Raw genomic sequence first — 26,126 nt, 5'->3', positions numbered from 1 at the left:
TGATATCTTTTTACGACCAATTATTTTACGAAGTAGTAGGTGTGGGGAGCAAACCCTTTCTCACAGACCAATTATTTTGTTTGTGATATGCCATGAATAAAATGCGTTGTGAATTCCAGTCGTTTGTTTACATGGCCGGAATTCGTACATTTTGGTCATTCGAGAATTACAAAACCCAGTTCCAGAATTGTGTAAACGTGTAATCGAAAGCGCCCAATGGGGCAAACTTATGCTGTGTTTACATGAGAAATTTCAACCCGGGTCGAGTTCAGCCTGGGTTGAAAGTCTGTACGATAGACAAAAGAGGTGAGCGTTTACATGAAGACAGTTGACCCGGGTCGAATACTGATATGCCGCCAAAAGTCCACTTCTAAACCCAGTCGAGGTGCCTTTTTTTGGAGTTCAGTACGAAGAAGTGTTAACCCTCATGCCACACAAGAGAGACGAGCCTGTGGGGTGTCGCAAGCGTTTATTCCAGCATGAATAATCATGAGCCTGTGATCGGTGATCAAGTATGACGTACATGTACTCAGTATGAGGTCATGATTATTATGATGTACACATATCGCGCATCAGGGAGGCAAGGACAGCAGAAGCGACCCGCGGGGTCCTGCGCCGTCGGAACGGCTACGTGTACTACTAGGTTGCTATGGCAGCGGAACACTAAATCTTAGTACACATGAATAGTTCAATGGTGCCGATGTGCGTGCACTATGCGGCGCCCATCGGCAGCACCCGTGCCTCCAATAAAGGTACCGAGTGGCTTGCGACACGCAGGCTCTAGTAGTGCTGTGGCATGCCTGCGTGCGGGCCTGCGAATGTACGTACGATATGCCCCGCTGGACCAGCGGCCTGCAGCCATCAGGGCATACTCTGGGGCGCCTCGATCCGCCATGTGTGTGGCTCCCCCGGCGCGTAAGGAATGGCTGCTGATGCTTGGACCTAGCACTTTGTGTAGGACAGCATTGATGTCGTTCGGCGTGAGATGGCGACCATCCTGAAACTTGAAGAGGGGTTGCTTGTCATTGCTCCATTTGCTGGACCGAACGTAAGCCTGCAGGGCTCGGACGGGACATAGTGCAGGGTCAGCGTAGCGATGCAGCGCTACCTCCCCGCCTGTTGTTAATTGAGATGTCTTCGTCCTCTGGAGCTGCAGAGAGGCCTCCTGCTGGGCTAGTTGGAGGTGTTCGCGCCTCAGCGTCTTGAAGCCGCCGAGACCGTGTGGTGACAGCGACGTGTACTCACTCACACACAGCAGGCCGTGGAAGGCTGTCATCAGAGCAGCCCATAGCATTAGTCTGTCTGTCGGAGAGTACAAGGACAGATCCAAGAAATGGCGGAGAGCCTTCAGCTGGTGGACGGTGATTGCTTGGCGCTGAGGGCGTGCTGACGGATGCCTGGGGAGAGACGCTCTCTCCCTCTCTAAGCCCTTGAGCAGGGCTGTGATGCTGCTTGAGGATGTAACCCCGACCGGGCCTCCCATGCGGAGGAGGTGGTATTTGACCGCGGCCAGGTAGACTCTCAGGGTGCTGGCGCTGACTGAGTGAGACATTGCGGCAGCGAACAGCATGACATCGTTCTGATCTGGGTGATGCGCGTCGCGGCGCATGCGACCCATGAACTCCAGGAATGCACGCCAGCCTGGGGCGTACGTGCGCTGTGTGCCAGTGGCTACTGAGTTGGCAATCAGGTGCTCTTCTCGCGCTGAGAGAGCGGCGGCTAGCGAGCCTAAGAGGACACAGGCACAAGCGCATGCAACACAAATGCACACACGCATACGCCCGCACACGTGCACATTCCCTAAACAGGCAACATGGCACGGCGGCCAAGCTGCGGTGTATGCATCCTGCGCCGAGTCGCCGAACGGCGGCCCGCCTCCCGGAACACACTGGCCCGGCGGCGTGGCTGCGGATTGTAAGCAGGGGACCCGTGGGTTATGCTAGTGGGAGATCTCCCCCCCCCCCCCCCCTGACCTCGGCGGGGCGTTCCTGTACTGGTTTGGCCGAGGTTCGCCCTCGTCCCGTGGGGCTAATGCAAATACGACCCGAGAGCCCCCTCCTCCCCAGCCTCGCGGGCTGGGAGCCTCTGCTATTGGCCTAATCCATAGATACTTAGCCTTGTGGGTGGACGCATGGAGGGGCACGTAAGCGTTGGCTTGCGTAGCCGTGGCTTGCGGCGGTAAGCGATCCTCCGGCGGGAGGTGGACATCCGGCAGGATGTTATGCAAGCGGGGCTGGCGACCCTGGACAGACACACAGAACAATAGACAGCGGGCGGCGAAGCCTTGGCTCGGCGGAGCCGTAGCTTGCAGCGGCAGTGTCTGTAAGCGATTCTCCAGCGGGAGGGGGACATCTGGCGGGATCTACAATATCCATGCTACCACCAGCACGCTCAAGACAAACAGACAGGTACAAGTACGAAAGCCACCGCTGCGTACGTTGAAGATTAAGCAATTCCAAGAGACAGCTGCTATACATATGTCTACTCTCCACCAGCAGATCACACGCAGTTCATCACAGATGTCTCTAGATAGTTATACTGAACACTGGCAGGATGCAGTCAGTGATGCATTGAATGAGTACTGCCCACTAAAGACTGTTAACGCCAAGAAGAGCTATACTCCATCGCCTTGGGTAGACGATGAGCTCCGGCAGACTTTATTCAAGCGTAAACGAGCACACCGTGCAATGATAAAACGTCCTGATCGCTCAGACCTGCTGCAACATTTCCGAACTCTACGAAGACAATGTAAACTTGTAGGAAGAAACGGTCTACATACTTCCAGCAACAACTAATCAATCATCGAAACCACCCAAGAGAGCAATGGAGTGTCATGAACAATCTACTGGGTAGAATTAAAATCAACCAGGAACCTGCTGCCGAAGTAGCCGACATCACAAAGACATTTACAGACGTTGTCAACGATACATCACTTTCTGGCAGTACACTACTTGAGGCTTTTTATTTTTGTTTTCCGCTGTATTCATCAGCTTACAAGTCCTCTTCTTTCCTCAATGTTCACCCTCCAGTCGGCTGCTACTTGCACCGAGAGGCGCACTAGAGGGCAATCATTCTGTTGTTGTAGTTGTAGTTGTAGAAGTTTATTTAACGTCGCACCACAAACAGGCGATTTCGCCTCCTTTGATACATGTGGACGACAGAAGGAATGAGAGAGAGGGGGGGGACAGAAGTATGGAGAGAGGAAGGGTAGAAATAAATAAGCAATCAACCTCAGGGCTACACCAAAGCAAAAACGGAATGGGAACATACTATACAAAATAGGTTCATACATATATTGCAAAACACGTTTACTATTCTTCAGTCCGCTATACCACAGAAACACACTAGCCGAAAAGCATTTAAGCGGAGCCATGATGCGCTTTTAGCAGGGCACAGAACTGAAGGTGGCTGGGCTCGGAACGGAGATCAGGCGGGAGCTGGTTCCACAGGACTGCGCCGATGAACTGCATGGTCGCTCGACCCGCAGGACCGGGCCAAAATGGTACTCGAACGAGGTGATGTGCTGCTCCCCGAGTGCGGTCACCAGTAACTCTCACGAAGAAGCTGGTGAGAGAATGAACAGTCGTAAAGCCACAGGACCTGATAACATCCCCGCCCAGGCCTACAAGCTCATCAAAGATGAGATCGCCCCATCTTTAGCCAAACTATTTACCAAGTCTCTTACGTCTGGCGATTTTCCATCGACATACAAACTTGTAGCAAATGTGCGGCCTATCTACAAGCGTGGAGATAAGTCAGTCCCATCCAACTATAGACCAATATCACTCCTGTCCCACATGTCTAAGCTACTGGAACATATTGTACACGACCAACTAATGTACTATGTCTATAATGCACCACCGCCACTGTTACCCCTACCTGCTGAGCAATTTGCCTACCGCAGAGGCCACTCCTGCGAGGACTTGCTCACTCCCGTGATCAACGACTGGATGCTCTCCTTGGACAATGGTGATTATGTCGTAGCTGCCTTTCTAGACATGTCTAAGGCATTCGACACAGTTAGTCATGAAGTTCTACTGAGTGAACTTCTGGAGATCGGTGTCGGTGGTACTGCCTTGCAGTGGTTCTGTAGCTACCTTACCCACAGGAAGCAACGTGTGGTCACCAAGACACAGCAAGGCCTGACATATAGCAGCAACAGGGGGTTCCGCAAGGCTCCGTCTTGGGGCCCTCTCTCTTCAATCTGTCAGTCAGAAAGCTCCCATCTGTCAGGCGAAATAGCACGTCACGGCATAGTACATTTGAGATCAGCGGGAAGAAGATGACGACGTCCACTAATTTAGTATCTGTGCACACGAATCTGCTGTGTGTGTGACTCTGTGTGTCAGCTATGGTTCCATGCCTAGCATGTACGTGTACGTCTGAACCATCCTGCAAAGTTTGAATGACGTAGGTTGAGCGATCGCTCCGCGAAACATACTTTTTGAAATTCTCTCCATAGTATATCTTCCACCACTGAAATTTCGAATTTCTTCAAAAAAAGTGCTGAGAGGGGTGGCTTGCAACCTCGATATGGCTTGTTCCAGGCATGCTTTAGAGCCATCTTCTGTTGAAGTAGTGGCAGGGATCTGCCCTGCAACTGCTACAACAAAAAATGATTTGATCTGAGAAAGGGTGAGACCGCGAATCTCGGTTGAATATTGAGTATTTCAAGCCTTTTCACGACGAAGATGGAGTTCTTTTTGGAGATGGACGTCGCGGCAAAGGACATGGTGTCCGACTTCTGGCGTCGGGTGAAGCCAGGGATCATTTGTCCAGTCAGGTCGGCAGCCTAACCGTCGGTAAGCTTGTGTTTGGATCCCGTTCTGCTCGATGTGGTAGATCACAAACAATTTGATATCGCACAAATTGATCTCAGCATCGTGCGTAGGGTATTTTATATTCAGAAAATCCCAAAGTGTCTCTGTGTGGCCGTCCTATGCCACGAGAAACTCCAATCAGGCTCCTATGTCCTCTGCCTTCATGATTGAATGTCCACTTCGTTTGAACAACGAACACATCAATCGAGGAGGGCTTGCAATGAAAAATACAGCTATACTGGAGCTCACTTGTGAGGTCTGCATTCGCCACTAACTTAAGGAGGCTCCCACCTAAAGAAGTAAAAATAAAAGGTCCATGGACACCCTGTTTTTTATGCATAGAATGGTGGAGTGATGTCTCTTCTCCAATTTGGTATAGTTTTTAGGTAGGGTCACCAGGCATATAAGAGGTATTCTGGTGTATTTAGTGAGTGTACAATTTCTTGATTTTCGGTAAAAAAATGGTAAAAAAATTTGGTTTTTGACCCAAAGAAGCCTCCTGGAAGGAGGATACTAAGCATTTTCTTCATCATATGTTTAAGAACCACATTTGGAGGTATCTTGGCTACACAAGATAGACTGCGTCTTGGTTTTGCCCTTGGCGAGCCACTTTTTCGAAATTACGGGTACCGAAATTTCCATCGGGTGCTGAATTGTGAAATGGTTCAGCCTGCAACATTTTGTCCATGGACATATTGATTTTTGTGGCTTTCTGTGATCCTTGAGCCCCAAGGAAACCGATAATGGACAGTTTTGATGGTGTCACCAGGCACTTTAGGCCCCTACCAAACAATATAGGTATCAAAATATGGTATTTTTAGGCCAATTCTGAAATAGCATTTTTAGAAAATCTGACCATTCTTGCCTTCTTGACTGAATATCACTACCAATGACATGGTAGTATGGTAATATTATTTTAGAAGAAGTTATTTTCATGCTGCAACCTCCTTTGGACATACCAGACAGTCTGTGCTTTGAAAGGTACATGTATAATTACATGTACATGTATGTCATGTAGCCTTCAGTCCTAGCACATTGATATACGAGTAGTGTACATGTACATGTAAGGCAGCGAGGTTTCATAACAACCTCGACCATGAAACTGGCACATGAATAATGTGAAAGCAGGCATTCAAAATAAGGCACACTAAACACTCACACGCGTGCGCACGCACATAAACACCCACCCACATGCACGCACTCTCATGCACGCATCATTGTAACACTACTAGTCCATAGTAGGACTTAGTGTAAATAAAAGCCTGAAGACCAGCCACTGCACTGGGCGTGCATTTGCTGGTTGTCACTTGCGTTGATAGCAGCAGACTCCAGAAAAACATCGCATGAAGGGCAATATGCATCTACACACGCTGGCGTGCACATATACGATATACATGTAATGTACTGTCATGCTCTCTCGGCAATTCTTTTTGTGTCTCAAATACGGTTCACAAATGCGCATTCACATGCAACTCCTGTACTGTAAAGCCATTACCACACTGTCCTTGCGGACATCAGAGAGGCATACAGAACCAGCACCGTGAGCCCCCCCCCCCCCTTCCACACCTAGCTTTGCACACGCGCGCACACATGCACGTGCATACACACATACATGTACACAGACATTTGCATGCACATGCACACAGTGCACTCGTGGGGACATGTGCATAACCCAGATCAACATTGCGTGCGAACCCACACATGCGGGCACGAGCACGCGCGCACACACACACACGTGCGTACACACACACTCGTACACCTGCCCAACGCTGAAGCGAGGATAGCGAACAAACTACGTTAGACATAGCAACTTGTGCTCGGATTACACCTTTCAACAGCTTGCACACACACACGCGCATGTGCGCGCGCGTACACACACACACTCGTGCGCGCGCGCGAGTACACACACACACATGCGCGCGTACACACACACACATGCGCGCGTACACACACACACACAAACGCATGTACTTGCGCATAGAAAAGGATTCAAAATAATCAACCACAGGCATTTACCCAATACACACCTGAGTGTGCACATCTTAGTTGTGGCATCCCCATTTTTACAAAAGCAGGATTTAGAAGTTCGTCCCTGGTTCAGAACACAAGCTTCTGGCCAGCGTTTTCCTTACACCATCAGTGCAGTACAGTGGTTGACACGAACCTCATTCCTGTACAGGGACAGTAGCCCAAGTAAGTTCAGCAGCTCTGAGATGCGTCGTCCACTGAGCTCAGGATACTCTAGGATCCACAGAAACAGTTTCAAACGGCACTCGTGCGACTGGAGCTGCAAGTGGGTCCACTTACCAGCGAGTGGGCAGCCACTTCACGCTCCACAGGTAGTCCATGCTAAATTCCAGTGCCAGTACTAGTATCACTACGTTCGACATCGATGTCTTCACTGACTTCAGCCTGCTTTTCTCACCCTTCTTCGTCAGTAATATATTTGTTCTTCGTGGCCACATCGTACCGCTTCAACAAAGCTTTCAAAAAAAATCAAGCAGCGTAGGAACTGCCTTTGTTTAGCACTAGCCATGGCCAGTGATTCTTTCCAGTGTAGAAACAGCCACGGCTACAGAAACACTGTAACGAGTAGAACTACATCCTGGAACAACTGCGAGCACAGAGAAATCAAAAAACTTCTTTCTGAACAACAGCTTGTTTCCGCATGGAACACAACATTTTTCGAATCTCGCGGCAAAAAACAGATTTCGGAGGTGCCCTTTTTACACTGCGCTGCGCAACTGTTCGGAGCCTCCTTAAAGGGGAAGTTAAAGGGGAAGTATACCCTAAAATCAAATTTTCACCAGTTGTAGTCTTCGGGGTGCTGAGTCGAATGGTCTTGGTCCGAGGAAGCTGAGACGCTCCCTTCCTTCTTTATTTCCAATCGAACACGCGCACTTCCACCGAAACTGGGTGACTGCGCCCTACTAGATGGGGATTTGTATGCAAAAAGTCACTAAAAACGCCGTTTCGTTCTTATAAAAGCACGGGTGACCACGATCGGTCCATATGTTGTAGTCTTTTGGACGCTAAATCGAATGGTCTTGGTCCGAGGAGGCTGCGATATAGCGTTCAGCCCAAATTCCCAATCGAACGCGGTAAAATACGGTCCCGTACGAGATCCCGTACCGATGCGTACAAAAGTCACTGGCCTGGTCACCGTGCCAGTGCATGCAGTGCAGTGCACTGACTGTGCCGGCCGGCTACAGTCTATGATCTAGTCTGTGACACGAAAGAGGGCATGCCGGCATCTCGCTCTCATCCAGGGTTCAAGAGTTCACAACTGTAACTCACCGAATGAGCTCTCGGTCTAGCTATGTTATGTATGTAGCCGGCTAGTACACTAGTAGTAGTAGATTTTATTATTTTTACTAGGGGAGTCCCAACAGGCGTTGCCTTTTTACTGGGAACCCTAGGTGAATTTTTACCATGTTTACATACAGAGTAAGAGACGGGGCCTGACGGCAGTCAGTGGGAAGAGCATTCCATCTGTCTGCCGCCAGGAAAGAAATAGAACGCATGCCATATTGCGTAGAAACAGGCGGAAGAACTAATGCGCTGTGCCTGGCTAGCCAGACATGTCGGCAAGGGTGCATGACGGGAGGGACGGGTGGTATTGCGAATTCAAATAAAAACACCACCACCAACAACAACAACAACAACAACAACAACAACAACAACAACGGGAAGAGTTCAAAGTGTGCTGCACTGCATAATACAGTCGTGCACTAGCCACTACTTTGAGTCTTTGTTTGAAGTTGTTTTTACATTGCTAATCAAGTCTGAAGTCCTTTCGCTTTCTTGGTACATGGTGACGCTAGCAGCTCTGTACCTTGTGTTCGTTTTTGTTTTATTCCACCACCGGCTATGCCTGCCTGTGCCGTTGTGGGCTGCGGAAATCGTAGCGGTGGAGGCATCTCCCTTCACAGACTCCCCGCAGAGGCAAAACGACGCGCCGCTTGGGTGAGAGCACTGAGGAGGGTTACTCTGCCCGATACCTGCGCGGTCTGCTCTGCTCATTTTGTACATCCAGACGACTTTATTGCGGACGTGCCCTCGGCTAATACTCCGCCAACGCTACATCTGAAGCCAACCGCTGTCCCGTCCCTGAGACTTTGGCCACACCATCCGCCTCCGCCGAAGCGACGGAAGTCTACTTACCAACAAAAAAGGGAACCAAATAAGGTACGGGCTTTTATACCGGCACCTGATGCGGAATGTGTTTCCGCTCTAGGTTATTTTAGTGAAGGAGAAGTGAAGCACTGTGACTGTTATACAGTGTTTCAGTTCGGCACATACACTCCCTGATCCACTGTTACTTGAATAAAGTCATGCGGTCAAAAATCTCTGAATAACGTGTACTTTTCACCAAAACTCCACTACCTGTATGCAGACATGTGCTTTCAGAGTAGCCAGGACGCTAAGCTTCGCCAAACTAAACTCATAGATATGCTGTATGCGAATTGCTCGAAAAGGCTAATTAGGACTGATGCATATTGTTTGGCCTTAGTACATAAGTGCAAGACAGAATTACGAATGATGATCTGTATTCCAGATGTGGCTCGCAGCCACTGTCGGAGCTTGTTGCCAAGCGACGACGTAGCCTCACTGGCCATGTGCTGAGGATGAGTGAGCAGTCACCCCCTTGCCTTGCGATGTCCTGCTATTTTCAAGCGGGGTCACGTGGACGAAGGGGCCGTCCCGCGGCTACTCTCCCTACCACCATCATGAAGGACCTGGCAGGGCACGACATCCCTTTGAAGAATGCCAGCGACCTAGAAGGAGCACGAGCATTTGCTGCAGACAAGACGAAATGGACTCTGATCAGACATTGTTTATGGATGAGTTTTTGTTGACTGGAGACAGAAGCGGACTTGGCTTAATTTCAGTGTATTCTCATGCATTGTTCTTTGGCCTTTGTACGCGTGCTGTGGTATTATTATTATTATTATTATTATTACATAAGTGCAAAAATTACAACAGTTGCCTTTACCGTGTCTTTGCAGATATCACCTCAAGCAGACACGGGACCGTCAATTCCGCAACATCAAGTTCAGCCTCCTGTAGCCTCTGCAACTGCCACAGCCACGGAATACCCAACTTCTGAGTTGGATGGCCATGATAGCATTACCAAGACGGCATATGCAGTGGACAGTGGCAAGGTAAGCGATCATACCATTACAGTCATACTAAGTATCTGTAGTACTCAATCAGTCCAATTATCTGTAAGGCCACCCTTTCTTTTTTCGTTGTTTAACGTCCGCGCCCGCGTACCTTTTTGCCTCCGACCGGAAAAAAAAACAAGAAAGTAGTAGTACCAATAATATGCGAAGTTGTAAATACATGATTGTGTAGTTTCACAGTGTGCCGATCATAACCTTAAACTTATAATCTTGCCTCCCGGGCATGCCTTTGTCTTGTGTTCTTTTTCTTTTTTTTGTTGGCTTTTAAATATCGTACGGTGTGTGTCCTAGTAAAAATCCAGATGTAATGAATTCATGACATGCTAACTCCATGCTATGTACCTGTTTTGTTGGATTCATCAGGCATGTGCTCCAATGTACCATCAAAGAGTGTTGTTCTATGCCTGCAAGTGCCGTTAGACCCAGATATATTGTATATATCACATGCTTTACTGGTCAAAATGTTTGATTGGGGTTTCCAGTTTTTGGAATGGGCTTTTGTTTTTTTTCTGCCCTCCCGCGTACCTTTTCGCGAAAAAAAGGACGTTAAACAATGAATTAACAAAGGGTGGCCTAAGGGAAGTGAAAAATGCCTAACAGGTGCATAATGGTTTTTGTTGCCACGCAGACATTTGCCGCGAGTCCTGCACATGCAGAGCCAAGCTCAACACAACAAGTGCATGCTACTGCAGTGACAGCGACTCATGGTCCGGCTCCAGAGTTGGCTGATTATGATGATGCTGCAAAGATGGTGTGTGAAGAGGACATGGAGGTAACAGCTATGCGTTTACGTAATTTCCTGTTAGGTTTAGATTATGGGGGAAATGTGGCAGCAAAACGCAGAGTCTGAGTCCGATTATCTGAGTATTGGAGTATTGGAGTTATTTCCAAAGGCTACATATGTATGTGCCCATCTCTGCTGATTGTCTACTTTGAAATAGTACAAATAAATACAATTTTACGATGCCCCCTTGCATGATCTGACCACTTGCTTTGAGGATGGTCTGTGTAAGGTGTTCCGTGTATCTTCAGAAGAACAACATGTATACTCAGTACTTGAACAGTAGGTTATAACTTAGGACCATAGGTATAGTAGAATTTGTTCATCCTACCTTTCATATTGATTTGATTATAATCCCCGTGTATAATTCTCTACTTTCATAGGTGGGCATTACGGGAGCTGAGGCAGGGAAGAAGAGGGTGGACTGGGGGGAAACAGTCACTGGAATCAGCACTCTCCAACCATCTACTCCCGTCAAAGTGGCACCTGGTATCCAAGTTTCTAGCACAGAGACAATAATATCAAACTCATCAGACTACGTGCCAGACACTGATAGTTCAGCCTCCCACAGTGAATCCGACAGCTTGCCTCCAGCCAGTGACACATCACCTGAAGACATGTACTTTGTCTGTGAGTCATCCCTCTTTATGCTAATGAAGTACTGCCCCAAGTGCGGAGGGAAAGTTATCTGTCGAACCAAAACCTTAGTTGGTCCTATGCTAGTGGTGAAGATGATATGTGAGCAGGACTGTGACGTCATTTGGCGGTCCCACACCACCACGGGGAAGGCTCAGCAGCAGTCACTGTGTGAGTACATGTTTTTCCAATATTTTCTGGCTTCCATTTCTTTAAATCACCTTTTTCTCCTATTACTGAAACTTGGCGAGGTTTTTGGCACTGCATTTAGTTGGGAGGGGCTGTATTCAGGAGGGTTTTGTTAATTTTAAATACCATGGTTCATGGGAGTGTCAGTGATGTTTGGGATTTGAGGGCTGCATGCTGAAATCTTATCGAGACCAGCAAACATTATACATGACGTTTAAGTCTCCGGCACATCGTGATCAAGACAGTGATAGCTGTGTGTACTCATGAATGTTGGCACTTTGCACTGCAGGTTCTATTCTGCTCGTAGCAGCCATCCTTCTGTGCGGCGGCACCTACAGTAAATTCAGCAAGTTTGCTGAATTTTTCCACTTGCAATTCATGTCAAGACGAACCTTCTTTTCAATACAACAGAAGTTTGTATTTCCAGTTATCCAAGCGGCATGGCTTGCAGAGCGTACGCGTGTTCATTCACTTTTGTTAGGTAAGGGGTCTTTGCTGATTGTATATGCTATGTAGTATATAGTGCAGCATTGGTGGATTGTCTGTGATGCTGAGGGAGAACAGTACAGGAGAATCTGCTCACTGCCTTGACCAGTGAATATTCCATGGGCCATGTGTAGTGTCTCAGCTAGAGACGGGGTTCGGTTTATTCTATGATCGATTACATGGAGACTAGAAGAAGACCAACTACAATTGCAAGTAAATTATGTCAACGTAACAAGAACAAGGAGACCCGTGTGTCAATACAAAAAGGCAGACATACTAAAATTATCTGCGCATGGTGTGACGTCAATAGTTTGATGATAATGATGACGTAAGAAATGTCCATGAGTGTATCATCAGCACATACATGTACACTACACCATGCATACTTGCAAAAGCAAAACCCATCAGTATGTTTAGCTGTTTGCTTTCACGTCCAGAATTTTGGCACTTGGGAGTACCCACACTTTGTTGAAGGGCAGGAGGAAATTTCTGCATATGTTATCTTTGTTATGCTGCACTGTAGGCAGACAACTCACTCTAGCTGGAGATGGCAGGTGTGACAGCCCTGGCTATTCCGCACGATTCGGGACATACACTTTCATGGATGTTGCATCCGACCTAATTGTTGATTACCATCTGGCGATGTCCACGGACACAACCAGCTCAGTGGCAATGGAGAAGATGGGATTCGTTGTCACACTTGACCGTTGTTTGGAGCAAGGGTTGAAGGTGTGTACAGATTGGATATATTTTCCTTATTTTAAAACAATGTGCAACTTGCAATCTAATTTTGAAGTTCTGCTTGTTTTGATGATTTATGACCCTGAGGAAAACACCCACAAATCCTACATTTCTCTCCTTAAATTTCACGGTTTGCGTGAGACTCGGCTGGAAGCCGAGTTTTCCGCATCCGCCGTGGGAACGCCACCACCCTCTGGGATCAAATTTCTCTCCTTGTATGTGTACATTTGCGTGCTTCATCCCCTTCTCCAGATTGCCACTGTTGTCACTGACCGGAGCCCCAGCATAAAGAAGGAGATGCGAGGACGCCACTCCATCAAGCATCAGTTTGATGTATGGCACTATGCCAAGAGTGTCGCCTCCAAGATCAGGGCAGGATGCAGGAGGAAAGACCAGCAGGCCTTGCTCGAGTGGTTACCGGCCATCAATAACCACTTGTGGTACTGCGCCCGGTCGTGCGGAGGCAATGCTGTGCTGCTGCGTGAAAAGTGGAACTCAGTCCTCTACCACATCGTCAACCGACATAGCTGGACTGAGGGTACACTCTTCACGCAGTGTGCACATCCTCCGCTTTCCACTGATGAGCAGCGACAGAAAAAGTGGCTGACACCCGGTAAGTAAAGCGTGAAAGTTGTGTCGCTATCAATATCAAATTCCAGTGCTGCCAACCAACTGGGTCTTTCTTTGCGGACTGATTTTCCATATGTTGCAGTGTCTCCTTTCGTACTACCAGAGTACTGTCATATGCATTGCTTGTATTGTGCTTTTTTGACACCCACATGCTTGTCGGTGGCTGATTTTGCTAGTGCAAAACATGTGTGACTTGTACCCGTGATGACATGATATTTTGTGCTACATGTAGTCGAAGCATGGTATGCGCTCACTTTGGCACAGGGATATTCATCGCTCAGCTTCCGCTTGCCATGCTTCTACATAAGTATCGGTGGCTGATCGATCCTCTTCAATTTTCCATACCATTTTTCAATTCCGCACTGCGGACGAAGGAGTGATTTTCCTTACAAATACGGAAAATACGGAAAGTTGGCAGCACTGAATTTCAATAAGTAGGGCTGCAACGGGTAGGGGTTTGGCCGGGTAATGAGATCAGGTAAAAACGAGAGAGCTTGGAAGCTCAGGGCCCTACGCTATGCTTTTTTGCCTTGATGACCTAGACGAAAAAAAGCATAGGGATGTTATAAAATTCTTTAAAAAATTCCTTTTTTTTTAGACATAACCTGGGATTCGAACCCGCACTATCGCGCCCTGCATGCATCCCCCGATACACTTCGCATATATACTAATTCTTCAAAGTTGCTTCACATTATGATCTTGCATTTGAAAGCCCTATTTGAATATGCATTGTGGCCAGCCGTCTTTGATGGTACGGTACGGTAGGGATAGGTACGGGACAGGTACGATCGAGGGTAATACGACACCGTCTCCCGTACCGTACCAACAAACACAGCTGGCCACATACAGCTGGCCGCAATATTCAAATAGGGCCTTCAAACGCAAGATCATAACGTGAAGCAACTTGGAAGAATGGGTATGAATGCGAAGTGTATGGGCGAATGCATGTAGGGCGATAGTGCGGGTTCGAATCCAAGGATATGCCTGAAAAAAATAGAATTGAAAAATTTATAACATCCCTATGATTTTTTGCCGTCAGATACGGGATAGCGCCAGGCGTGACACAAACAAACAAACACACAAATACCAAATTAAAGCTGTGTGGACCCTGGCTAGCGCCAGACGTTACTGAAGTAACGTCTTCTGCATAGCTACGGGAATAAATCGTATTTCTATCCGGTAGCACGGGCACCCTATCGGGTATTTTTGCGGACATGGTTTGTACAGTGCGTGTGCACTTGCGCTACATAGAAAGCGTACAGTAAGCAAGTAGCCATGCTTTTTACATGCACCATTGTGAAAACACCGTACCGCAACTACCCGATTGGGTTCTCAGGAGTACTCAGTAAACTGCTACCCTAAAATATCCGCTCTAATTACGGGTAGCACGGGTACCCTACTACTCGATGACACCCCTATCAATAAGTCAAGCATGAGCAATACAATGTCTGAGCATCTAACATTTACGTATACACTTTTACCCACTCACACAAAATTAACAGTAGACCGGCAGTATAGATTCTGACTCTTTTATCTTTCTCACTTCTTTAGGGTCTCCAGCCTACAAGGTTCTGGAATCAGTTGTTCAAGACAAGAGACTGCTGGCAGATTTGATGCATTTGTCAGATTTCCAGCACACTGGAAACTTAGAGGTAAGGAGGAAATGGATCCTGGATATATGACTTTTACTTACAAATATCCAACAGTCCAATGGGAGAATGTCTGTTATCCTTACACCAGCCATAACATAGACCGACCATCGGAACGCCGTGCTCATATTGGCAGTGGTACTAAAATATTGACTCACTCAGCATTGCACTGTGTTCCCATAACATACGTAAGTTCTGTCAATAATTGACATAAGGAGCATATCAGTCAGAACCAGGTATCAGTGACCTGAATAACTTTCTTGTTCGTCATGTGCATGCAGGTGTACCATAGCATGATGACGAAGTACATGCCGAAGCGAATTCAATTCAGTAGAGAGGGAATGGAGGCCCGCACCCAGCTTGCTGCTCTTGACCATAACTTCAATGCTGGCAGAGAACAGGCAACATCAAAAGGTCAGCCACAGTACAAGGTCCAGTTTTCTCGAGTGAAGGGTGATTTCGTGGCCAAAAAAATCTACAGTGAAAAGAAATACGGATGCATGCACAGCATGATGCAGCAGGTCAGTGATGTGGCCACGAAGAGGCTGACAGTGCCACCCATCCAGAAGTGTAAGCCTGTCAACGTGTCGCGACGCGGGGCTCCAGTCAAGGCAGCAGTGGTCGCCAATCTGCAAACGAGATTGGCAATGGCAGCAACAGCAGAAGCATCACCATCAGTTGCACCAGAGGAGGAAGAGGAACAAGAGTATGAAGTAACGTTAGAGGATGATGCAGGGTATGTGCAGGAGGAAGACCAGGACAGCGAAGATGAAGGACAACAGCAGTGCGTTGTTCAATGCGATGTTCCCACCCAAATATGAACACACGGCAACACAGCTCTATTTTTATTTCCGCTTCAAACCTGTAGTTGTTTGAGCTGCTCTCATGATAAATTATTTGTTTTTTAAAGCCGTTTGTGCCCGCGATCATTCGCTTGTACAACTGCGCCGGGCTGTATGTGCTGTGACTATGAGTATGAGTCATGCTCGCACTATGATACCTTTTGTGTCACGTGTACGTATATGTGATGGTGCGAGCATGCTGTGCCTTTGCTGGCCTTTTTCCCTTCTTTTCGTTTTAGTTGTGGTGGAAGTGTTTTGCAAGGAGTAATGACCAACAAGAACAAATGGTGTGTTGTCCAATTTGCATGTTCGGAGATTATGCCTGTGCACATGTATCTGATTTTGTTGCCAGTCCTCAATGCCTATCGTTCAGGAATCCTAAATAGCTTATTCTTTACATTGAAGTATTAGAGAAGGCAAGTCATTGCTTACCTCTAAAAGTTATGATGTCAATCTTCGGGCCACTGAGTATCCGCCTCATCCCTGGCTTCTTCAAACCCATGGTACGGTACACCTTCACAGACAATTGTCATCACACACACGCACACGCACACACACACATGCACGCAGGCAGGCAGATCCGCACCCGAAGCGTTCATTCATTTATCTTTATAAGTTGACATCTCCAAGTTCATAAGACTTCCAAGCAATGGAGTTGCCACATTTCACTCGTATTTATATTCACTCCATAAGAAATCACTGCTTACCCGGAGGGTTTGGAAAGCACTGGCGTATTGCTCCCACAAGGCATGCTGGAATACGACATCTTACACCACGACCCATTTTCCCATGGATCATCCACGTTACCTGTCGGTAGGCAGCATATCTGAATGATCTGGGCAAGGAAGTACACAATATTCAATCCATCATGACTTCATGAAAGTGGACTGAACAGCACAGCACACTTTCACTGAGTCCAGTCCCATCTAAGAAAATAGACACCTGTTGGGGACAGGTTTATCCGGCCGCGCTGTTAGTGCCACTCACGGTAGACTGTTACTGAGAACTTGTGAGTTGTGAACAGGCACCGAGTTCGCCCCAGTCCTCCCAAGACCTTTTTTATAGTTTGATCTACACACCTGTCCCCACAGCTAAGGCAAGATAAAAGTTGAAGTAATTAGTTAGTTGAACTCACTCACCTATTGTCAAAATTTGTCGGCGGCTGGTTGCACAGCTGCTTGGTCATGTCCAGGTATCCGCGCAAGGCGATGGTCAAAACGTGTTTATTTAGGCATCCTGTCTGGAACTCTTCCGTCTCAGACACGCACCGTTGTGCGGTGCCTGAGAGGAACTGCAACACGGCACCCACTTCACGGCAGCATATGCAGTCCAGTCTACACTCCATCTGCACGCAGCATGTACATTCACACCAGGAAACGTTGCCGACTCTGGTGTGGGGAGGCCAGGCTTCTTCGACGCTCGCAGCAGCAGCAGCTTCCTCCTCATTTTCAACGTGCTCCTCGCCACCGTCACGGAAACTCTGGAGCTCTTCAGTGGTAAACTCTGGCTCCCTTGCATATGCTAATACATCTATGGCTTCTGTACGCAAACTGGTCGGGGTCTCTTTGCCAGCCATTGCTGAGTTCATGCAAAGTCAAGAGCGTCGAATACGGAATAGCAAACGCAGTGGCTGGAAAAATAAAACACGCAGTGCTGAGCGGCTAGTGTCGCCATGAACCAGGAAAAAGAAGGCATTTCACACCCAGATTCAAAGAACATGACAGTCATTGTAATCCATGTGTAAGCACTGCAGCACACTTTGAACTCTTCCCGTCATGCACCCTTGCCGACATGTCTGGCTAGCCGGCTACATACATAACATAGACCGAAAGCTCATTCGGTGAGTTTCAGTTATGAACTCTTGAACCCTGGATGAGAGCGAGATGCCGGCATGCCCTCGATCGTGTCACAGACTAGATCATAGACTGTAGCCGGCCGGCACAGTCAGTGCACTGCACTGCATGCACTGGCACGGTGACCAGGCCAGTGACTTTTGTACGCATCGGTACGGGATCTCGTACGGGACCGTATTTTACCGCGTTCGATTGGGAATTTGGGCTGAACGCTATATCGCAGCCTCCTCGGACCAAGACCATTCGATTTAGCGTCCAAAAGACTACAACATATGGACCGATCGTGGTCACCCGTGCTTTTATAAGAACGAAACGGCGTTTTTAGTGACTTTTTGCATACAAATCCCCATCTAGTAGGGCGCAGTCACCCAGTTTCGGTGGAAGTGCGCGTGTTCGATTGGAAATAAAGAAGGAAGGGAGCGTCTCAGCTTCCTCGGACCAAGACCATTCGACTCAGCACCCCGAAGACTACAACTGGTGAAAATTTGATTTTAGGGTATACTTCCCCTTTAAGGCAAAAATTATTTCACCAGTTGTAGTCTTCGGGGTGCTGAGTCGAATGGTCTTGGTCCGAGGAAGCTGAGACGCTCCCTTCCTACTTGAATCCCAATCGAACTCGCGCACTTCCACCGAAACTGGGTGACTGCGCCCTACGAGATGGGGATTTGTATGCAAAATGTCACTAAAAGCGCCATTTCGTTCTTATAAAAGCACGGATGACCGCGATTGGCCCATATGTTGTAGTCCTTTGGACGCTGAGTCGACTGGTTTTGGTCCGAAAAGGCTGCGATGTAGCGTTCCTCCTTTATTCCCAATCGAACATGGTTCAACAAGTGGTCACGTGCTCCTGCGTACACCAGTCACCTGGTCACCGTGCCTGCAGGGTACAACTTACTAGCCTGTGTGACCTTTTTTGGGTGCACTCCTGTCACTCGAGTTGAACCTTGGTGTGAAACATTGCGCGAAATCGCGCATCTATGAGCGACATCCACATAAACTGCTGGGACCATGGTTGTGTACTCGAATCTCATTCTGAGCACCCTTTTTTCTTCCTTTTTCAGCCGTTTTTTGCAAAAAGTCCTCGAGCTCGATTTTTTTGATCGATCGTTCTTCAAGGAAAGACGAGTGGACAATCGATCAACAGGGCCGAGGACGAATGCATCTGGTTGGAGTTCTTGCGTGGCACAGGATGACCAGATACACATATAGATACATGGCGACGATCTAATCTGCACAGTGTTTCCTAATACCGCACGCACGACGGTAAGTACAATTCATGTGATTTCAAATTGTTTGTGATCTACAACGTCGCGAGCAGGACGGAAATACAGCAACAGCACGACAACCGTTATACCAGGCAGTAACCAACAGTCACCTCCGTCACATTCTCCAGATCAGAAGGCAAGTGAGGCAGTGAACATGAAGAAATAAAGTATGAAAGAATGAAAAGTGAATAATTCAAAAATCTCAGAAACGTTGAACGTAAAAAACACTGAGAACAAGAAAAGTGACTTACTTCGATGGCAAAAGACAAAGCGAATGTTCCTCGTATGGACCTGGCTCTTGCGGAATCAGCCACACTGTGGAACCATGTGTTTGATTCCACAAGGGATGGCTACCTGCTCCTCACCAACCAGCCTCCACGACGGTGGTAAAGTCGCCAAAAATACGAAAGTTGAACATTTTGTGCATGCATGCAATAGAAAATTTGTGCTGAGTATGTCGAGTGGCCATTCGCACAGGACAAAGCCGTTGCGCAAGCTGTGACCCTGAAATTTCGTCCATTGGTAGCGAGGGTAACCCTGAGCTGGAAAGTGTAAGGGATGGCATGCTACACTCCCCCGCATACGCTTGACAGCACGATTTGAGGCGTGGAGTAGTAATATACCAGTATCTTACTACCCCCTGATACCTGATGCATGGACGTCGTCATCTTCATCCCGCAGATCGAAAATGTACAGGTGTCGCGTGATTTCGCGCAATGAGTTTGTCGCCTGCTGGCGTGGTGACCAGGTGATTTGGGCACCCAGGACCACGTGACCGCTTCTTCAACCATGTTCGATAGGGAATAAAGGAGGAACGCTGCATCGCAGCCTTTTCGGACCAAAACCAGTCGACTCAGCGTCCAAAAGACTACAACATATGGGCCAATCGCGGTCATCCGTGCTTTTATAAGAACGAAATGGCGCTTTTAGTGACATTTTGCATACAAATCCCCATCTCGTAGGGCGCAGTCACCCAGTTTCGGTGGAAGTGCGCGAGTTCGATTGGGATTAAAGTAGGAAGGGAGCGTCTCAGCTTTCTCGGACCAAGACCATTCGACTCAGCACCCCGAAAACTACAACTGGTGAAATTTTGATTTTTGCCTTAACTTCCCTAACTTCCTTCTAATAGGCATAGTGGTGGCCTGCGGATGCGAAGGCTAGTTTGTGTGTTTCTGAACATTCAAGCGATGCCATGCCGACGCGGATCCCGCGAATATTATTATTATTATACTGGAGCTGAAAAAAGAAAGAAAAAAACGTGCTCAGGATGAGACTCGAGTACATGTATACACGCATACTCTCCCAGCATGCAGGTGAAACGCAAATTTTTGTGAAAAATGCGTGTCGCCGATAGGCCCCGGCGGATAATGCTCGGGAATTAGGCCCATTCTGCTTTTCATTATGCTCGCATTCTGCTCGCAAAACACCCACATTCTGCTCAATTCTGCTCCATGTCAGAGATGACATGTACATTAGAGTATTACTTGAACTTCATTATAGATCAATGTAATACAATAGACAAGTTCCTCTTTTCTTGTACAAGTGGTGCGGCAAGAATTTTAAAGCAGAGGAATGCCTTTGGTGTGTTACAGATCTAGAGGTCAGCAAAGTAGGAAATAGACCTGCGAGGTGTGTGACTCCATTCACTTGCTGTAGCACAGGTGGTCATTATGCAAAATCATGAGACAGACCTTACACGGGAGATTTCAGCTTCCTCCGCTATGTCCAGGCTTTGCCACTCTTCGCCAGACTGGCCTTCCGTGTCCACTGGTGTATCATCTTCGTCGTCAAGAATATCAACAATTATAAGATCTTCTTCGGCGGAATCGAAGTCGGCTGATCTGTCACGTACATCACCGAATTCCGCCATTGCCGCACACAGAGCATATCAGGGTCGCAGGTCAAGACACTAAATTACCAGCCCACAATTCAACATCCAGGCAATGGTAATGAACTAAAGTACAACAAAAAGTAAAACATTAATATTCCTTTACAGTAGAACATCGATTATCCCGCGATCCGGCCTTTCCATTTCTGAAGGCACCAGCCCTAATTTGGGCTAAAATGGCATGTAACGATTCACAAGGTGTTGCAAAACTCCTCTATAGAGCTTATGCATACCCGTCACGTGGTCATGAACAACGACCAAAAATGTCCAAGTACAGTGAGTCTGAGCTGAGGCGAATCTTCGAACGTCCAGGGAGCCATACACGAGACCGTCCTGATTACCAAGGACTCCCAAATAGGCCAAAACTGCAAAAGGTCCGTTACGGATACCGAAGCTGAGTGGCATGACGTCACGTCGACGTGCGTAAGCTCTGCGTACTGAGAACTACAGTGCTCGGTTCTGCTCGTCTACCGCTCTGCTCGTTTAGTGCTCGGTTCTCAGCTCGTCTACATTTGTAGTGCTCGGTTCTGCTCGTCTCATGCTCCGTTCTGCTCGTCTGGTGCTCCGTCTGCTCCTCTGGTGCTCCGTTCTGCCCGCCAATTGCCTCATTCTGCCGCATTCTGCTCCGATTTTGAAACCCCTGATTCTGCTCGAAATTCTGCCGGCATTATCCGCCGGGGCCTAGTCGCCGACTGACCAGTAATTTCGCCTGGGGTGACCCCAGCACTGCAAGGCTCGACAGTACGCGGACGACGTCTCCCTGTACAAAGCTGGCAAGAACGTCAAACTATTGTGCAAGGAGTTGGCAGAAGACATGGTGAAAGTGAAAGAGTTCTTGGCGGCCAGAAGCTTACTGCTGAATCCTTCCAAGACGCAGTTTGTCGTGTTCAGGTCAAAGTGCAAGCCCCTTGACCCTAGCGTCGCTCTACAGCTGGGTGAGGTCACAATCAACCCTAGTGCACACATTCGATACCTTGGCATTGTACTCGACGAACATCTCTCCTTCGGAGAGCACGTTAGGCAACTAGAGCGGAAAGTTGGAAGTAAGTTAGCCATGTTCAGAAAGGTCCGAGATCACATGACGGTAACTGCAAAGCGTGCATTTTACATTTGTTCCATTCAGATAGTACTCGAGTATGGGAGCAACTCATTTGCTCACTGCTTGTCAGTAACTCTGCATGACCGTCTAGTCCGTCTTAGTAATAGAGCTCTACGCATTGTGTTCAGTATGCCTCGCTTTTCTGACGTACCCCTTATTAATGCACGCCATCACATTCTCCCTTTGTCTGTGCGCTATCAGTTCAAACTCTATATCTTAGTGTTTCGTGTCCTGAATCAGTTAACTACTACTCTCCTTACTGATTGCTTTTGCCTTCGTTCTACTTCTACTCGTACCAATTCCTGCACTCGCTCCCAGGTATCTTCGTCTGTGACTCTACCCAAAGCTAAAACTCGTTTCGGTCTCTTTTCAGTTTCTTTCATCGGTTCCGACCGTTGGAATGCACTCCCCGCTGCAGTCCGCTTATGCTCTTCCCTGCATCTATTCCGTAATTCAGTACTTTCATTTCTAGGGTACCCTGTAAGAAGGCCTTAAGCGGGATTCACAGAAGCTTTTTTTGCGATGCAACACGCGATGCGACGCGATCTGCGACGGACGCGTGCGATGCGAACTCGCGAAATACCATTCACAGAAGAAGTCAGTGATGCGACAACATCTTGCTGATTTGGCTACGTCACCATGATATTTGCGCGGTTTCATACAACTTGTACAAATTTATAGGCAACTAGGCCTTGGCGGATAATGCCGGCAGAAAAATTGGCAGAATTCGGTACTTTTTCTGGTAAGTTTCATGCATGTTTGGTATGTGGATAAAGAAATGGAGCAGAATTCGAGGAATTGCCCGCCATAAGGTTTGTATGGTTCTGCCAATTTCGGTGCAAAAAAAGCAGAATCTGCCACCTTTTCGAGCATTAGGGAGGTTTCGCTCTACGGAATTACGTATGAAAATAACGTATGAACTGCACGGAATTTTCATACGTAAAAATCAGAGCTGTTGGGTTTCGAATTTCGCTCTACGTGATTACTCCACGACTGTTAAACATGTGTTGTTGCTTTGGAGACGCGTTGGCTGCATGCGCCCACCGTATGCACCATGAACCGAAACCGCGTTTTCCATTATATTTTGCACGTGGTGTACGGTGTGTGTACCTTGTGTTTCGCGCGGCTTGAATATTGCCATGGACAAAAAAGCGAAAATTATTTCAAAAAGTCCTACGGAGGACCCAACGTAGGAAAGAGCTTTCCTACGGAAATCCGTAGAGAGATTTACGTATGAAAGTTGCCCTCGCTCCCCGGCGCGTACCACATACGGATTTTCATACGTAATTACGTAGAGCGAAACCTCCCTATTATCCGCCAAGGGTCCGAGAAGACTCGTGAAGCCTACTCCTCTGTCATGGCCTGGATTCGTGCCCGGCTGAGCTTCGCCCTCCTGCGTGCAAGTGTTGCCTGTCTTCGGGGTGCCCGCCGACCGATCCACTGCCACCGCCTTGTCTCTGCTTCTGCCGCACTGGCGGTTGCCGAGGCTAGGATTGTGGTCTGATCCGGCTCAGGAGCGGTATTGTGTGGGAACTGAACTATTGTTATCGATTTCACTGTACTACTTTTTTCTCTTTTACGTTTACTTTATACCAGGCGTGGGCCATCCCCTGTACATAGGTGCCATCATTTTTCTTTGTTTCAATAAAATTGTACTGTAGTATTATCCGCCAAGGCCTATAGGCAACTCTTGAACCTTTGTACAACTTTGCTGTAGAAAAGGTCAAAATCGTACGCCAAATCGCTTGTCGCATCGCATCGCATTGCAAAAGTTGAGCCAAGCTCAACTTCTGCGATGGCCTGCGCGCATGCGATGGCCCTGTTGTGGCAGTTGCGTGGGGTCCGCGATGGTTGCGATTTGGGGATTTCCCGGTTTCGCGGCTGTCGCATCGCGTGTCGTATCGCAAAAAAGCTTCTGTGAATCCCGCCTGTGGGGATTGCCCTATCAAAAATTTGATAATAATAAGGCCACCCTGAAGAAGGTCTGTGGTTCGACTCACCCGACCGACCGTACATTTTTCAGCCCGACCGTAACTTTTTTTCGGCGGGCTGTCGTGTGACTGACGTACGTGGACTGAACACGTCCACGTCTACGTGTTGTGCAGCGTGAGTCTGCGGACGCAGGCGGCTCCTTTTGGACTTGACTTGTAGTTGTACTGCAGTGCAGTGCAGTGAGTGGTACGACTGCTGCCTTGTGCTGGTAGTTGAGTCTACTCGATACGACCACCGGCAGACTGGCGAGACTTATTTTGAAGTGACCGTCCGGTTGAGAGTGATTGCCTCGTTCCAGATTAAGGACGGCCTTCTGTTTTGGGATGAAGGACAGACGAGATTGCACTTTCCTCGTGTATTGGGAACGATAGTTCACCTGTACCGGATGATACTACCGGACCACTCAAACGCTGCATCCGGCGGTCCTGAGTAAGGCGATAATAATTACGAGCCATGCATTGGTTTTAAGCACAGGAAGCGTCGATGGAAAAAGCCCATGTATTCGTGCACGCCGACACAAAACTAGCAATACATGTGCCGGTACATTGTACAATTTGTCCTTCGATTGAGTTCGAAGTAGTTCCCGAACTTACTTTCAACTCGCATCGTTCTTCATTTGCTTGATGATTTGGACAGTCAGAGTCACCGCTTGAAGTTATTCTCTTCTCGTTCCAGAGCTACACAATGTTTCAAAGTATTAGCCAGTGATCCCTTTATACAACATGTATGGCATAACACTGCGTAATAATGCCGATGTACTGGGTGTCTAAAGGCAGTACAGTGTATTTACATGTACTAAAAATACCCAATGCTGTAGACAGCAAGCTGTTTCGGCCATAAAGGCCTCATCAGTACAGCTACGAGCTAAATAGGCCGAGCTACCAGCCATGGTGCAAAGGAGGCACCACAGACATTAAGGTAGCTCGTCGCTCTAGCGCCAGAGTGCTCAAACTACAATATGTAGCGGGCATTGCGCGATGCAGCAGCACTAGAGCAGCCTACTGAGAGTGCTCAACAAGGCGAAAACCGAGGAGCGTGATACCCAATGCTGTAGACAGCAAGCTGTTTCGGCCATAAAGGCCTCATCAGTACAGCTACGAGCTAAATAGGCCGAGCTACCAGCCATGGTGCAAAGGAGGCACCACAGACATTAAGGTAGCTCGTCGCTCTAGCGCCAGAGTGCTCAAACTACAATATGTAGCGGGCATTGCGCGATGCAGCAGCACTAGAGCAGCCTACTGAGAGTGCTCAACAAGGCGAAAACCGAGGAGCGTGATACCCAATGCTGTAGACAGCAAGCTGTTTCGGCCATAAAGGCCTCATCAGTACAGCTACGAGCTAAATAGGCCGAGCTACCAGCCATGGTGCAAAGGAGGCACCACAGACATTAAGGTAGCTCGTCGCTCTAGCGCCAGAGTGCTCAAACTACAATATGTAGCGGGCATTGCGCGATGCAGCAGCACTAGAGCAGCCTACTGAGAGTGCTCAACAAGGCGAAAACCGAGGAGCGTGATACCCAATGCTGTAGACAGCAAGCTGTTTCGGCCATAAAGGCCTCATTATTATTATTATTATTATTTATTAAATTTTTAATAGGGCATTCCCACAGGCCTAAGGCCTTCTTACGGGGTACCCTATATGTTTTTGTATAGATGAGCGGTCAGTACAGCTACGAGCTAAATAGGCCGAGCTACCAGCCATGGTGCAAAGGAGGCACCACAGACATTAAGGTAGCTCGTCGCTCTAGCGCCAGAGTGCTCAAACTACAATATGTAGCTGGCATTGCGCGATGCAGCAGCACTAGAGCAGCCTACTGAGAGTGCTCAACAAGGCGAAAACCGAGGAGCGTGATACCCAATGCTGTAGACAGCACTAAACTGTACTAAAAATATATATTAAAAAAAAAAAAATCCGCCCGCCCGCCCGCAAAAAAAATGTCCATGTTAGTCGAACCACACACCTTCTTTAGTTTGGCCTATATATGATTTACTGCACGAGTACAAACGAGTACAAGGGCAATACCGGCTGATACATGACCGAACGGCGCCAGCCGTGAGGTCATGTATCAA

General features: G+C 48.0%; 3 protein-coding genes across 3 annotated transcripts in view; 2 read left to right on the top strand and 1 right to left on the bottom strand.

Annotated features, from left to right (window-relative positions):
* The first annotated feature begins 8,686 nt into the window (after positions 1–8,686).
* Positions 8,687–16,478, top strand: LOC135809327 (uncharacterized). The gene is made up of 9 exons (XM_065322660.1): positions 8,687–9,008; positions 9,830–9,985; positions 10,635–10,778; positions 11,171–11,594; positions 11,902–12,093; positions 12,622–12,827; positions 13,092–13,452; positions 15,021–15,121; positions 15,400–16,478. Exons 1-9 carry the CDS (start codon positions 8,691–8,693, stop codon positions 15,937–15,939), a joined length of 2,442 nt encoding a protein of 813 aa, XP_065178732.1. The 5' UTR covers positions 8,687–8,690; the 3' UTR covers positions 15,940–16,478.
* On the bottom strand, positions 16,393–17,632 carry LOC135809328 (uncharacterized). Its single transcript, XM_065322661.1, has 3 exons — positions 17,100–17,632; positions 16,668–16,795; positions 16,393–16,474 (listed from the first exon to the last, which is right to left on the bottom strand). The coding sequence occupies exons 1-3, from the start codon at positions 17,546–17,548 to the stop codon at positions 16,410–16,412; spliced, it is 642 nt and encodes a 213-aa protein (XP_065178733.1). The 5' UTR covers positions 17,549–17,632; the 3' UTR covers positions 16,393–16,409.
* Positions 17,633–21,780: 4,148 nt separating this feature from the next.
* Positions 21,781–26,126, top strand: part of LOC135810452 (sushi, von Willebrand factor type A, EGF and pentraxin domain-containing protein 1-like) — a 30,679-nt gene continuing 26,333 nt past the window's right edge. Inside the window, exon 1 of the mRNA XM_065323945.1 lies at positions 21,781–22,009. Coding sequence (XP_065180017.1) covers positions 21,781–22,009 — 229 coding nt within the window. The remainder of the gene's footprint in view (positions 22,010–26,126) is intronic.

The sequence above is a fragment of the Sycon ciliatum genome, chromosome 2 (assembly GCF_964019385.1).
Source record: "Sycon ciliatum chromosome 2, ocSycCili1.1, whole genome shotgun sequence".
Classification (NCBI taxonomy): domain Eukaryota; kingdom Metazoa; phylum Porifera; class Calcarea; order Leucosolenida; family Sycettidae; genus Sycon; species Sycon ciliatum.
Note: the sequence above shows the minus strand (reverse complement) of the source record. Positions and strands in the feature narration are given on the sequence as shown.